Below are 15022 nucleotides of genomic sequence, written 5' to 3' on the forward strand. Positions count from 1 at the left end.
AGGTGCTCAGCATGGCTGGCCCAGGTGGCCACTGATGGGCGCCAGACTTGGGGGGGCAAGGCGAGGAGAACCGGCCAGGTGGCCAGTGGTTGCCCGAGACTCACTTTTATTTGCTCGGTGCGGGATAGGCACAGCGACGCCCTTGCCACGGTCACTGTCCTGTGGCTTGGGAGGGGAGGCAGTGAAGCGGCAGATGCCCGGCTCGGAAGGTGTGCTCATGGACGTCATGCTGTCGGCGTTCTCGTTGGTGCCCGTGGTCATCTGGTCGGAGGAACTGTCGGAGATGAAGCACTCAGTGATCTCGAACTTGGCATGCTGCAGCTGCTCCTCCAGCTTGGCGTGTTCGTAGGCTCGCGCCAGCTCCTCGTAGGTAGAGGAGGCACTTTCTGTGGACACCATGCTGTTCCGCCCTTTGTCTGTAGGGGCAAGGAGAGCGGTCACAGACCTCGCCTACCACCAGGAGCCCGCTGGGGCACTGCTCCTGCGCCGGTCCCCTCTTCCGGGGGCAGCGGTGCAACTCCAGGAGGGCCGCACTGGGCAGAGCAAGGGAGGGGGCCAGTATCACTCGGCAGGCCGGGAAGCAGCACACGCTCCAATGGACGCCACTTGCCTGTATCCTGGGACAGGCTTGCACTGTAGCTGTCGCTCTCTGTCACTGTTATGCCATGCTGGGACCCAGCCGTCCTCCAGTCCGATGTGAGGGTCCGTGCGGGGGTAGAGGCCTGGCACTTGGTGAGGGTCCACTGGCTAGAGTACCTGTTCCGGGTACTGTGTGCAGATTTCACACTTTTTCTGGAAACTGGGTCTGGAAGAAGAGCACCCGCTGCACCTGACTGCTGAGGACAGACTGGCTGCTGCTCCCAGGCTAAACCCGTTCGTGGCCAAGCCCCAGAGTTGCGCCCAGCTTTGGCAGCTGCTGCAGCCATCATCATTTACCAACTTCAGCTGATGTACCAGCTGCAGCCTTACCTAGGAGGAAACAGCTTGGCCACAAGTACCCACGTTTCCTAACTTCCTGTTTAGAATACCACAGGGCATCTACATAGGGATGTTGTCAAGCACAGTCTGAAGCCAAAGCTTGCCTTGGCACAGGGCTGCAAGTTTATTAACTGAGAACCACCATGTTGGATCAGACTCGGGGCCTCTTGTGTCCAGCACTCTCTGGAGGGCTCACAAACTGGGCATGAGGGCACGCACACCTCCCCCTGCCCATGTTCCCCAGCCTCTGATACAGGCTGCCCACACAGCCATTATGACCGCCTAACTTCCTTTTGAAGCCATGCGAGTTGGTGGCCAGCCCTCGTGCAGCGGATGCCACCGCTTATGCAGGGCCAGGAGTTCTCGCTTGATTTCTCACCAGTGAGCTACATTCAAGGCTCCCAAGGTCTAGTATGATCAGCAGGGGAACCTCCCACCCGCGCTTTTCCCACTAGGCACCGTTTCATACCTTTCTCCCATGTCCTGCCTTACCTGTCGTCTTTCCCTCCTTTTATTTCTATGGGTCACACTCCACAGCACTTGGCCCCGCCTCCACAGTCTCTCTTCAGAGATGCAGCATGTTCACTTCCTTTCTAATGACACCCAACATGCAATTTGCCTTTTTCACAGAAGATGGTTCAGCACTCTCCCAGAACTATCCACAACCTGCATATCTGTGGATTTGGGAAGTTTTGCGCTGATTTGCCACCCATAAGCACCTATGTCATTTTAATGCCCACTCCTCCAGCCTGGATATATCCTTTTGGGGACTTGCTCTGTTTTAACCACCCTCAATGGCTTGGTCTATGTACCTAGAAGGCCACCTGCCTGCACCATGTGCCCACCGGGCCCTCAACGTCTCCAGGGAACTGCTCCAAGAGCAGGTGAGACCGAGGGCCATCAGGGACGGCACCTTCTTGGAAGTTGCACCCGGCTGGTGCAGCAGCCTCCCAAAGCACCGTGTCTGCCCCCCTCCCCTCCTTGGGCAGAAAGCCAGGAGGCGTCCACCCGGTGGTTCTCTCCCCACTGGCCAGGAAAGGTAAGAATTGCGACAAGCCTTGTCCAAAGCCGGGAAGCTCCAGCTCTTCCCCTACCCGGCTCCTGTGTTTCGCCCAGGCATGAAGCTTTCTTGAGTCCTCCCGATTCCTTCCCCCTTACCACCTCCCATTTCCCCTGCACCCACCAGTGCACGCCACCGCCTACTAGGTGCCCACCCCCACACATGGTTCCTCAGAGGCGCCACTCTCGGCACCCCACTCACTGTGCAGTTTCCTCAGCAGCGCCTAAGGCACTGACCTGCATGCCCTGAAGAGCACCATGCCAGGCCTTTCTCCAAAGGGCCCCGCTGCTCTCGAGCCTCGTATGAGGTGCACAGATCCCTTCCCTGAGGTCGCAGATCTCTGAAGCTGGCGACAGCCAGAAGGATCAACGCTTTCATGGGAGCCTCGACACACTATATACACTTGGAACCTAGAAACTGAGTGAGTCGGAAGAGGCCTCCTGGGCCATCTAGTCTGACCCCCAGCTCCAGCCAGCTCCGCTCATGACATGCCCACCATGTGCATGTGGCAGCTTCTCTGTAGGGCTACCGTTTACCCGAAATGCATATTCCAGTTTTGTGGTGCCTTCTAACTGGAAAGTATCTGGTCCCCTTCCTCCTCACCTGTGTGGCTGATGGTTACCCACCCTATTGCAGCCCCTCTGCTTTCACTGTGCATGTGCCCACACCCTTGGCTAAGTGCACTCCGTGCCACCCGTCACTGGCTTCTCAAGCTCATCATCCCTCCCTGTAAGGTGTTCCTGCTGGATTGAAGCTGGGGAGCAGCACACGCCCAGAGTCTTTCAGCTTGCCGAGCCTCCACCCCGTGCGCTACCAGTTCCTGTGACCTGAGCACTCCCTTTGGAAGCATCTGGCCCGTTTGTGAGGAAGCCAGCAGCCTTGCCCGGGTTTGGGAGAGCCTTGGCTGGCGCAGAGGCAGGCAGTGCCAGTGCAGAGGGTGCCTCTCAGCGCTTACTGGTGCCAGGGCGGATATCAGACATGTCGATCAGGGGGCCTGTGTTCTGGATGAGCGCCGGATGGTGCAGGGAAACGCCCGTGCAGAAGCTCTGCGGGTTCACCGCCTGGTTGAATTCTGTGTCAGTCACTGGGATGGTCGCTTTGTCATCTCCTGTGGGAGCAAAGGTCCAGTGCTCATACCATGAATGGACCGTGCAGACGGCCCTTCCGAAGACTCGCTTGGTCTCAACTGCCCAAACCTTACAGCGTGGCTTTCACCAAAGGCAGCCCACAGAGGCCCACGTGCTCCTCAGCTTCCGGCTGCAGGGCCATGGCATGGGGGACATGGTGCCACTGGCCTGGGAGGAGTGCCCAGAGAGGCTGCCCTGATCTCCTGGGGGCTCTCCTGATCCCCTCGGCATGCCCGGCGGTCGCACACAGGCCGCCCAGCTGTTCTGCGGACAAGGGGAAGCCACGGTTCGGCTGCTGCGTGTGACTTGGCCGAGGTGAGCAGTGCATGAGTCAGTGCCCAAGCAGGCATATGCTGCGCAGCCCTTCCCCTCGATGCTTCCCCTTGGCCAGCTTGCTCTCAGACCCCACCCCTTCAGGCTTCAGGCAGCTGCCAAAGACTTGGGGGCAACTCACCAATCTGCTTGATTCCCTCCTTGTCCTCAATGAGGAGCTGAACCCGGGGAATATCGATATGCAGCCGAGGGCCTTGCGGGGGGCCCTTCACGGGAGTGTCGAAACTCCGGTTGTTCTTACTGCAGAAAAGGAGGCAGGGAAGCAAAAGTGACTGCTGATGCAGCACAGGCAGCAGGAAGCCCCCACCCCACACCCCCGGGAGGGCAGCAGCCGCTGCCCCTGTGGACTAGCAGCGCTCGCAAAACTGACCCACCCTCTTGTGCTCTCTGCTCATGGCTGCATGAACAGGGCGCCACTGTGTGTGTCGTTTCCTCGGGTCAGCTCTGGAGGGCCCACGTGTGGCACCCGAGCTGGGGGAGTCCCCTCGCCAAACTTGGCTCAAAGCGGCGGGTGGCTCTACTCTCAGGCACTGAGCCAGGAGAGGGCAACCTCTAGGTGGCCATCGGTTTGGGGGCCCTGCTCCCTTCCCTTGATGGCCAGGGCCAATGGGGGTCATGTGCCAAGACATGGGCATCTGTGCCTCAGCCCATCAGGACAGCCAGGCCATGAGGAACTGGACTGCTGCCAGTACCCACCTGATGAGCATTTCGGCCAAACTCTTGGCATCTGTGGAGGACAAAGAGCAAAAGGGAGTGAGCAGGCAGCAGGGGCAAGTTTCATCCTCTCCCTGCCCAGGCTGTTCCTCCAGGGCTTGGAGCACTGCTGGAGACATGCAAGCTGCGTGGCAGTTCTGACCCTTTGTTGCTTGGCTTGGGGAGGTTCCCCCGGAGAGAGTCCACCGGCGATGCTTACTTATGCACCCGCAGGGGCTAGGAGGGCAATCAGGACCAACCACACTCTGCTTTGAAGAGGAATCACGAAGAGGGCCACAGGCACCAGGTGCTGGGCAGCACGGCAGGAGGGCCTGCCGCACCCATGTCCTGCTTGTGGGATCCCACGGGCGGCTGGCTGGGTGATGCGTGCAGAGAACACTGGGCTATATGGATCGTGACCTCCTGCTCTTTTCTCCATGCAAGCGTCTGTGGAGGAGCACAACCTGGCCTGCCAGCGCTGGGAGGAAGCAGCAGCGCATTGCTCGTGCCCCTGCGGGCGCATGTGCATGACCACACCCTTGAGATGCAGGCTGAAGGCCCCCCTCCAAGGAAGCAAGGGCAGCAAGTGGCACAGACTCAGCGGACAGCCCTGCTGGGTGCTGGCTCCACAAAGCGGGGGCTCAGCCTCCAACCCACAAATCCCAGGATGTGACCGCCCCCCTCCATGCCACCTGGGCCTGCTTCTAATGGCTGCACCATCCAGACAATGGAGCTTCCCCAAAGAGCAGCCAGGGCTCCCCCCTTGCCACACTGTCTGCCGGGCGCCACTCTCCCTGGAGGTCTCTCAGCCTGCTCAAAAGGGACTCCCAAAAGCCCCCTCACCTCTCAGGCGCTTCAGGCGCTTCTCCTTCCGCTTCTTGCGGATGACAAAGAGCAGCGCGACCCCAAGGGTGGCCAGGATGACAGGGCAAGCGATGGTGAAGAGCTTTTTCACGTCGTCTCCCTCCCCCTGGGCAGACTTGATCGGTGGAATGGTACCTGGCACAGAGGAGGCAATCAGGAACTACCCCTGAGGCCCTGCCCAAGCCAGCCTGGCCCCCAGCCCCATGCGCCACACTCACTGCCATCATAGTCCAAGGTGGCAAACTGCATGGTCTCATTGCCACAGCCGGCGCTGTTGCAGGCCTTCATACGCAGCTCATACCAGGTGGCTTCCCGCAGCTCTGTCAGAAAGACTTCGCTGGAGTAATTGGCCCGCAGGCTCTGCCAGACCCAGGTGCCTTTGGGCCGGAACTCCAGGACGATGGCCATGATGGGGCAGCCCCCACTATTCCAGCCCTGCAGGTTCAGCCTGGCATGCGTGGAGTTAATGTGAGTGAACAGATGCTGGTCCTTGTTGAAGGAAGGCTCTAGGGGAGGAGAGGAGAGGGGAGGAAAGGTGAGGCGCTCGCTGGGTGCAGCACCTTGCCCAGCGCTGCCGGCCTCCGCCCTGCTCAGAGGCATGTTGGGCTCCCCTTTATCTCACGGGGTGATGCCTGCGTAGGGCACAGACAGCCCCCAGAAGATGTCAGCAAGACTGAAGCTGGGACTGCATGCACTCCCCTCTGAATTTGTTCTACAGCATTTGTAAGATTCTTGCCCCCTTGAAAACGCCTCTTTCTGGCTGGGAACCATTGCAGGTGAAGTAGACAGCAGAAAACGGCATTTTATGTGCCTTCCGTTCTTGCGCCATTCGTTGGTTTGCTGTCATACTTTGCCAATGTCTATTCAGGGGGTCTTGAAAGACACCAAAACACAGAAAGGTGTGATTTTTCACTCCTGGTGTTCTCTGCCTGCACACGCCTTTCTAACCTGCCTTCAGAGCACAGACAGTGCCCTTTTCTTTGAGGTGCTGACCAGAGGGGGCAGACCAGCTGGGCCTACAGTCAGCCTGTTCAGCCAACTGCACTGCACGGGTGGGGGGCCAGCCACGCTCACCAAGGGCTGAGAAGCCCCATTCTGTGAGCACCGTCAAGGGTGGCACGTCCATAGAATCACAGAACAGTAGAGCTGGACGGGGCCCTGAAGGCCACTGAGTCCAGCCCACTGCTGCTGCAGGTCACCACGTCACACCACCCCACTCAGATGGCCGTCCGGTTTCTTTTTAAATGCCCCCAATGTGGGAGAGCCCCCCACCTCTCCAGGCAGCTGGTTCCCCTGTCTCATTGCTCTGACCGTGAGGAAAAAGACTGCTCCCCACACTTAAAGCAGAGCCCTGGAAAGCCCCGGCATCAGCAGGCCAGACCTCACAAGTCAGCCGAGCATCTGCAAGGGCTCCTCGAGACTTGGCGCAGCCTGTCTCCTGGAGCGGGAAGGGCCGGCCTGCAGCCTGTGCGACGTTGGACCTACTGCCCCGGGGAGCCCTGCCCAGCACGGCCCAGTGTGGAGCTTGATGGGAGTGGTGGGCCAAAGCTTCTGCAGGGCCACAGGCTGCCCACTGGCACTGCAGCTCTAGCCAGACCGGGCCGGGATCGGGGGGCTGACAGCGAGACTCCCTTTCTTGCCTGCCATCTCTTTTCAGTCAAGCATCTTAGCCTTGGTTCTATGGGAGAATTCTCTGGCCAAGGAAGCTTTGGCTCTGAAGTGGGGGTCACAAGCAGCAAGCCCTCCCGGGCTCAAGCCCTCCCACCCTTCTTCTAAAAGAGAACCTAAATTCTGGCCACACCGAGATCTCCGTGGCCAAAGGACCTGCCCTGCAGCCAGTTCTCCCCAGCTTCAGCAGCGGCAGCCCTCGGCTTGCCAGAGCGCCTCACACTCAGTCACCTCTGCCATGCGTCTTGGCCTCGATGATCTCGCTGATGCGGCCAGCCCCGACACTGTTCTTGGCTGCCAGCTTCACCTTGTACCACGTCCCGCACTTCAGGCTCTCCAGCTTGAAGGAACGCTCCGTGGACGTGATGAACACATCTTTCCACTCCTCGCTGTTGTCCACCGAGTACTGGAGCACAAAGCCTGCACGGGGAGGGGGAGATGGCTTGGCGGTGTGCGGGCCCAGGGTGCAGTGTGAAGGGCCTGCCTCAACACGGCAGGGCGCAGGTGGCCAGGCAAAGGGTCGGGGACACCCACGGGCCGAGCTCAGAAAGCCCCCTTGTCCGAAGGCCCCACAGCGGCGCCCGCAATGCTGCCCGCTGCCCTCGGGTCAGCCAAATGGCCCCCACCCCAGGACCCCACGAGGCGCAGCCCAGCCCAGCCCAACCCAGGGCTCCCTGTGTGAACAGCTGAATGCAGAGGCCCCTCTGCAAACCGGGCTGGGCCGGGCCATGCCGCATGGGCCAGGGGCTACTCGGCAACAAGAGCGCTGCCTCCAGCGTGCCGAGGGCCTCCTTGAGGTCGGCTGGCCGGCCCACCCCTCCCCTTGGGAACCTGTGCCTTTGCTTGCTCTGCCCAGTTCTCACCCACCCCGCCCCGCCCCACCCCTCCTCCAGCTGCTCAACAGTGCCCATTCAGGCAGGCAGCACTGCACGATGCCCTCCGAGCTGGCACCCGGCCCCACCATGGCTCACGCACGGCTGTTGCAGCAGCCCGGCTTGGATCTGGCTATTTTCAGTCTTTCTAAGCCAATTAAACAGAAGAGTCTCAAGCCACTGGAGTAGGAGCTGCTGGCTGGGGGAAAGGCTTGTAATTACTTCCATGCCTTTAATTAATTGCAGAGTGAAAGCGCCATCCTCCTCCAGTTCCTCTTTCTGGAGCGGTAGCGGCTTCCCAGGGAGCACTCGGCTGCAGGGGAGGCAGCGGGCAGGGAAACGGGCAGGGAAACGGGGCGCCGACTCTCAGCAGCTCAGACTGGAGGCCAGAGAATCCCCTGGCAGCAAGAAGGACTGCAGGAAAGCCCCGGAGAGGCAGCAGGCCAGCTTCCACAGGCAGCCTGGCCTCAACTCTGTCCTTCTGTCCACCTCCCCAGAGCACCCTGAGCCGCCGGCTTCTCTCAGCAAAGGCTCCCTCAGAGGGCTGCCACCCACAGGGGCAGAGGCACCTCGGCCAAGGGCAGCCATCCTTGGACCGTCTCATGGACACCCTTCTGGACGGGGGTCAGTCTGGCCCTTGGATGTGGGGGCAGCACACATCCTGGCTTCCCAGGCCCAATGCCATCCCAGGGCCAAACATGCGCAGAAGCCAGCGCAGCCCTTCCCTGACACGCACCCCTCGCCAAGGGGCGTCAGCCCTCCTTCCTTTCCACAGGTGTGCTCAGTCCCACCATGGCTCGGCTCCTCCAGAGGGGTGCTGGGCACCTGGGACCACTGGCCGTGTGCCTGGCTTTGGCCAGAGAAGCCCCGGGGGTTGAGGGGGTGGTTGCCGGAGTGCCATGCCAGAACTCACAGCCAGCACTTGCCTGGGATGGCCAGAGAGCGGGGCAGGGGCTGCTGGGGAGGGCGCAGCAGAGCTGCCCCTAGGTCAGTGCCGGCCAGCCCTCTGCGTGTGGCACAGGAGCACTAGCCAGCCTACAGCCAGCCCTGCGCACGGGAAGGGCCGCTCCAGCCCCCTCGGGCACAAGCCCCCGCCCTTACCTCGGATGGAGCTGCCTCCGTTATCCCCGGGGATCCAGGCCAAGGTGATGGAGGATGCAGAGGTCTTTGACACCGTCAGTCGGGGCTGGTCTGGAGGGACTGGAGAAGAGAAGCCCGTGTCAGCCCTCCGCCTCCCCGGCCCCTCCGTGCAACACTGTGGAGCTGGACGTGGGGCAGAGGCAGCCCGGGCAACAGGGCGGCCAGCTGCTCTCTGGCTGCTCTGCTCTTCTGGAAGCAGGCCAGGATCTGCAGCCCCAGCACGCCCCCCCCCGGCTCCCCCCGGCTCACCTTGCACCAACAAGTTGACAATGATGGTGTCAAAGCCCCAGGTGTTGGTGGCCGTGCAGGTGTAGTACCCAGAATCCTCTGCTTTCACGGAGCGCAGGATCAGTGTGCCATTGGTCTGGATCTGGCGTTGCCCGTCCACAAGCACTGGGATGGCGGAATCATCGCTGCGAAGGGGGAGGAAGAGGAAGAGGAAGAGGAGGGTGCCCAGTCCGGCCATGGAAAGGCTGCACCAGCGCCAAGGCAGCCACTCGCTGCCCCGCTCCATTACCTGTCCTTGGTCCACTTCACCGCTGGGACTGGCTCCCCGACCGAGCTGCAGGCCAGCCGCACATCCTTCATCCACGGCGTGGTGACAGTGCCCCCAAAGGAAATTATCTTTGCTGGGGCTGCAGGCAGAGAAGAGCGAAACAGGCGATGAGGAAGGCCCGCTGTCCCCAGCCCCAAACGAAGCCCCCCTGCCCACCCGCTTCCCCGCTCTTTGGACAAACCTTTTCCAGCAGGCTCGATGGTGACCTTCTCGCTGATGTTGCCGCGCCCCGCCGAGGTGACGGCTGCGACCCACAGCATGTACTGCTGCCCGCGGTTCAGGTGGGCGATGCGGTAGAACAACTGCTCTGGGCTGGTTTCATACTCACTGGGAGCCTGCGGGAGGCCGAGGATGGTCAGGAGTGCGGCCCCTGCCCCTCCGGCCCTGCCCTCCGTGCCCACAGCAACCCCAAGTGCCCCAGCTGGATGAAGCTGGGGCAAATGCGGCATCACCCACCCTCGCTCCTGCCCCGGGGGTTGGTATCTGGGCATGCTGCTCCCCACCCTGGGGGCCGATTGCCGCGGAAAGCCTCCTCCAGGGATCAGTGCAACCTCCTGCTGGGCTGCCCAAGAACGAGAACCTCGACATCTTCCCACTGGCGAATTTTGCTTGCCCCAAATCTGCTCCCATGGGGTGGCCCCACTGGTTTCCGGCAGGAAGAAAAGGAGAAAACGCTCCGCTTTCCTCATGCAAGGCTTCCGCACCATGTGTCCTGCCTGCCTTTCATCTCAATGGACCAGCAGGTTCTCCGCACAGGGCAGCTGCTCCACCCGCCCCCCCCCCCCCCCAATTGCTTCCACGGCCCGTTCCTGCCATTTGTCCATCTCTGCACAATCATCCCCGAGGGGCAGTGGACAGGGCTGCACACAGCCCGCCAAGCAGGGCGGCACCACGCCTTTGGATGAGGACACACAGCACTGGCTGTTCTTTTCGGGTGGCCCCCCGACACCTGCCAAAACCCCCTTCCTGGCATTCAGAGCCAGCTGAGACCTCAGGGCTGCTTCTCTCAAAGTGCATCCCTCCGACTCATCCTTCCTCCATTGTCCACCCCGTCTCCCAGGAATCCCTGGCAGGCCTTCCACCATTGCAAGAACTCGCCTTTTCCTACCCCCCATTCCTGTTCTTTACCCAGCTACCAGTCCAAGGCATCTCCCCGTGCCCCAAATGTATTCGGTCTGCTCGGGACTCTTTGATGAGAGACTTTGTCAAAACTCATTAGTTAGTCCCGGTAAACAATGGCAAGCACATTTGGTGGCCTGCTTGGTGGCCACCAGCAGGCGGTGGGGTGCCCGGCCAAAGCGGCCACTCCGTTCACGCCCCCTGCGTTGCCCTCCCACCGGCAGGCCAAGAGTGCTTCCTGCAAGAAGACCTTTCGCTTATTAGTGTGCCGGTTGGCTGGGGGCTGTTTTTCTTCCATTAGTGTTGTGGGTTTTTTCTATTTTAATGTGCTTTATTGCTATAATCCATTTTAAATCTTTCATAATCAGCCTTGCATGCCATTTTGTGGCAAACAGGCAGGGTATAGCTCACGCCAATAAATCCCAGATGCCCTTTGGGGCACCCAGCCGGCCAGCCAGCCCAACAGGAAGTGCGGTGGGAGAGCTGTGATGTGAAACCATTTCCAGCACTTTCCATTTTGAAGTGAACACGCATTTGTTTCTGAAAATCCAAACACTGTGTTTCCTGTCCAAAGGCACACCATTGCATGGAGTAAAACTGGGGACTTCCAGCATTTCATTGCAAGCTTGTTTCTCATGATAGACACTGTTTTCAATAACCTGAAGCTGAGTTTGGAGAAAGAAAGCTTTCACGGGAGGCAGCTTCCTCCTCCTTGAACGCCGTCTCCAGGCTACGCCGCAGAAGCAGCCTGTGCTTGCAGCTGCCTAGGCACGTGCCATCGGGCAGCTGGCTCAGGTGGGCACAAGAAGGCTGGGTCGGATGCTGCCAGAGCCTCCCCAGGGTCTCCGCCTTCAGGGCACCAGCCAGCTGCCTTCTCCCCCCGGGGACAGCCCAGGCTGGGCCAGCCAGGTGACATTTGTGGTGCTCCCTGCAGGGCCGGTGCCGCTTGCCACGTGAGGACGAGAGCCAAAGGCTGCGGTGGAGGCCGTTCCATCCCCTCACCAAAGAACAGCTGGCAGGGCGAGCCCTTGAGCTCCAGAACCAAGGCGGGGAGGCCGATCCTGAGCCAGGAAGTCCTCCCGGGACAGGTGGGCATCGGGGGCAGAGATGGCCGGGCCAGCAGCAGCCCTGGCCGTCCCTCATGCTGCACCTGGTCCACAGAGCCACCCCCACCCGGGTGCTGAGCAGCACCCCCGCGCTTCACTCCTGCCCACATCGTGAGATGTGCCCTTGGGCTTGGCCCATGTCATGTACACGCAGGTTGCCACACACACACACACACACACACACAGACAGAGAGAGCAGTTAAATCTAAGCAATACTTAAACATGCAAACATAAATATTGCATTGCATACATAATTTTAAGCCAAATGACAGTCTTGACAAGATGCCAAGGAAACAATATCAGATCCCAGCGGTTTTACCAGTTGCTTTGATGAAAAGATTATGTTGCCCTGGAAACCAGTGGCTCAGATATTGAAATGAGCCGAGGCGGAGATCCTGACGCACACCCTCCCTCAGGGGCCCTTGAAGGACAGTCCCTGGCTCCAGCAGTTTCGGCTGCTGCCAGCTTTGGGGTGGGTGGGCAAAGGGTAGGGGCAAAACACTCCCCTCATGTCCCCACACATCAGAAAACCTGTGCATTTCAGTTCTTCACACTGCAGCTTCTTCCATGGGAGGAGCCACTTGATCCTCCCAAACCATGCGCAGAGTGCCTCCTACCAAGAGGTGAAGAGGTTACACCAGGGTATAACGAAGACAGCAAGGGCCATGCAGTTCCCACAACTATGGGGACCCCGACCCAAACTGTGAGTCCTGGGTATCCTCGCTGCCTCCCCCCTACAGGCAGCGGCAGCAGCTGCTGCTTTGCACCATTGCAGGAATGTCTTCCGCGTGGCGCTGTCAGTCCTGCCGGCAGAGGTTCAGCTGGTAGCCAGTTGGGTTTTAAGAGCCGCTGCTGTTGGGCTTCCAAAAGGTCGACTGGAACAACACCAGATGAGGATGAAGCACGGCCCCAGCTAGTGGGCCCCTTGGGGGGCAGGCATCACAGGATCTGAAGCTCCCCCCCACCAGACTAGGGGCAGGAACCAGGCCCATCTCAAGCAGTAAAATCATCTGGGCGGCTCTGCTCTTGAGCTTGCGGATGACTGAGGGAGGAGCAGGTTTGGTGGCAACACATGAAGAAGGCCCCCGTGACCATTCCACTTCGGCAGCACTGGCCCTGGTTGCCCGGGGCACGGAACCTGGAGAAGAACGAGGCACCCGAGCACTTCCCAGAGAAGTAAAGCGAGCGGGCTGGGCCAGCTGGAGAATCCATTCTGGGAACTCCTGAAGAGTCAGGGCTCCCTGAGGACTTGCTGGCTCAGCCAGTTGCAGTCAGACTGGTGGCAGGAGATGGTCCGCTGCCTGGCAGCGATTCCTAGGCCAGCCTGTGGGGAGAGGCAGATCTTGTTCCCCGCAGCCCTCCAGGTGGGCACCTCAACGGAGCAGGATGGCATCCAAGGTGAGCATCTTCCTGGAGCTGCTTCCCCTGCGGCTTGCCCAGCCACCAAGTCCCCATTTACTATGACTGTTCCTGGCCCCCTGTGGTAAAAGTTCTGACCTTTCTCAGTGAAGAGCCTGACGTGAGATGTGCCCATTGGGCCAAGTTCTGACAGGAGAGGGCGGCAGCTCCATCAATCCATCTGCACGGACACCACAAAGTAGCCATTCGACTCCTCAGCAATACTGAGCTCAGGGGACTATCTTGACTCGCACGGTGCCCAGAAGTGTTCCCCAGCCGTGCGTCAGAATCAAACAGGGTTTTTTCTGTAATCACCAAGTACTCGTGGTTTTTTAAACAAGGCCTGAAAGGACACATTGTTTTCCTAACCCTAACCCTACCCTGGTGCAATCCCCTAACCGTAATATATGGGATGATACCAATGAAAACACTGCCATTTTGAAAAAGCCTTACCCAAGTAGCTTATTCTCCACAGCTCAACATTTCTGCCCATTCTAAACACATTCGAACCATCAAAATCCGGCCAGGACACCTCATTTTCCTAACCCTAACCCTACCCTGGTGCACTCCCCTAACCCTAATAGAGGGCGTAAGTTCCATTGAAAATAGGCAGATTTTGAAAAAGCCTTCCTCGAGTAGCTTTTTCTTCACAGCTCAACATTTCTGCCCATTCTAAACACATTCCAACCATGAAAATCATGCCAGGATGCCTCGTTTTCCGAACCCTAACCCTACCGTGGTGCACACCCCTGACCCTAATATAGGGGATAATAATATTGAAAACAATGTGATTTTGAAAAAGCCTTCCTTATGTAGCTTTTTCTCCACAGCTCAACATTTCTGCCCATTCTAAACACATTCCAATCATCAGAATCACACCAGGACACCTCGTTTTCCAACCCGTAACCCTACCCTGGTGCACACCCCTAACCCTAATATAGGGGATGATACCTTTAAAAACAATGAGAATTTGAAAAAGCCTTCCTTGAGTAGCTTTTTCTCCACAGCTCAACATTTCTGCCCATTCTAAACACATTCCAACCACCAAAATCATGCCAGGATGCCTCGCTTTCCGAACCCTAACCCTACCCTGGTGCACACCCCTATCCCTAATATATGGGATGGTACCATTGATAATACTGCCATTTTGAAAAAGCCTTCCTCAAGTAGCTTTTCCTGCACAGCTCATCATTTCTGCCTATTCTAAATTCATTCCAACCACCAAAATCATGCCCGGACACCTCACTTTCCTAACCCTAACCCTACCCTGGTGCACTCCCCTAACCCTAATAGAGAGCATAAGTTCCACAGAAAATAGGCAGATTTTGAAAATGCCTTCCTTGAGCTGCTTTTTCTGCACAGCTCATCATTTCTGCCCATTCTAAACGCATTCCCACCATCCAAATCATGCCAGGACACCTCCTTTTCCCAACCCTAACCCTACCCTGGTGCACACCCCTAACCCTAATATAGGGGATGCTACCACTGAAAACAATGCGATTTTGAAAAAGCCTTCCTCGAGTAGCTTTTTCTGCACAGAAAAAATCTGCCTATTTTCAATGGAACTTATGCCCTCTATTCGGGTTAGGGTTTTTCTGCACTCACCTAACCCTAATAGAGGGCATAAGTTCCACTAAAAATAGGCAGATTTTGAAAAAGCCTTCCTTGAGCTGCTTTTTCTCCACACGTCATCATTTCTTTCCAATGTAAACACATCCCAACCTTCCAAATCATGCCAGGACACCTCATTTTCCTAATCCTAACCCGACACTGGTGCACATCCCTAACCCTAATATAGGGGATACTACCACTGAAAACAATGCGATTTTGAAAAAGCCTTCCTTGAGTAGCTTTTTCTGCACAGGTCATCATTTCTGCCCATTCTAAACACATTCCAACCATGCAAATCATGCCAGGATGCCTCGTTTTCCGAACCCTAACCCTACCGTGGTGCACACCCCTGACCCTAATATAATGGATAATAATATTGAAAACAATGTGATTTTGAAAAAGCCTTCCTTATGTAGCTTTTTCTCCACAGCTCAACATTTCTGCCCATTCTAAACACATTCCAACCATCAAAATCATGCCAGGATGCCTCGTTTTCC

The 15022-nt window shown here is 58.2% G+C and overlaps 1 protein-coding gene across 1 annotated transcript in view; it reads right to left on the reverse strand.

Moving 5' to 3' along the window:
- DSCAML1 (DS cell adhesion molecule like 1) overlaps positions 1 to 15022 on the reverse strand; it is a 100925-nt gene that overhangs the window by 745 nt on the left and 85158 nt on the right. The window contains exons 20-31 of the mRNA XM_044423677.1: positions 9473 to 9626; positions 9253 to 9370; positions 8985 to 9148; positions 8697 to 8795; positions 6955 to 7143; positions 5274 to 5561; positions 5035 to 5190; positions 4195 to 4225; positions 3620 to 3738; positions 2994 to 3146; positions 611 to 805; positions 105 to 416 (exon numbers count right to left, since the gene is read on the reverse strand). Coding sequence (XP_044279612.1) covers positions 105 to 416; positions 611 to 805; positions 2994 to 3146; positions 3620 to 3738; positions 4195 to 4225; positions 5035 to 5190; positions 5274 to 5561; positions 6955 to 7143; positions 8697 to 8795; positions 8985 to 9148; positions 9253 to 9370; positions 9473 to 9626 — 1978 coding nt within the window. The remainder of the gene's footprint in view (positions 1 to 104; positions 417 to 610; positions 806 to 2993; positions 3147 to 3619; positions 3739 to 4194; positions 4226 to 5034; positions 5191 to 5273; positions 5562 to 6954; positions 7144 to 8696; positions 8796 to 8984; positions 9149 to 9252; positions 9371 to 9472; positions 9627 to 15022) is intronic.

This window comes from Varanus komodoensis, unplaced genomic scaffold, assembly GCF_004798865.1.
Source record: "Varanus komodoensis strain SLA01 unplaced genomic scaffold, ASM479886v1 scaffold146, whole genome shotgun sequence".
In the NCBI taxonomy this organism is placed as follows: Eukaryota; Metazoa; Chordata; class Lepidosauria; order Squamata; family Varanidae; genus Varanus; species Varanus komodoensis.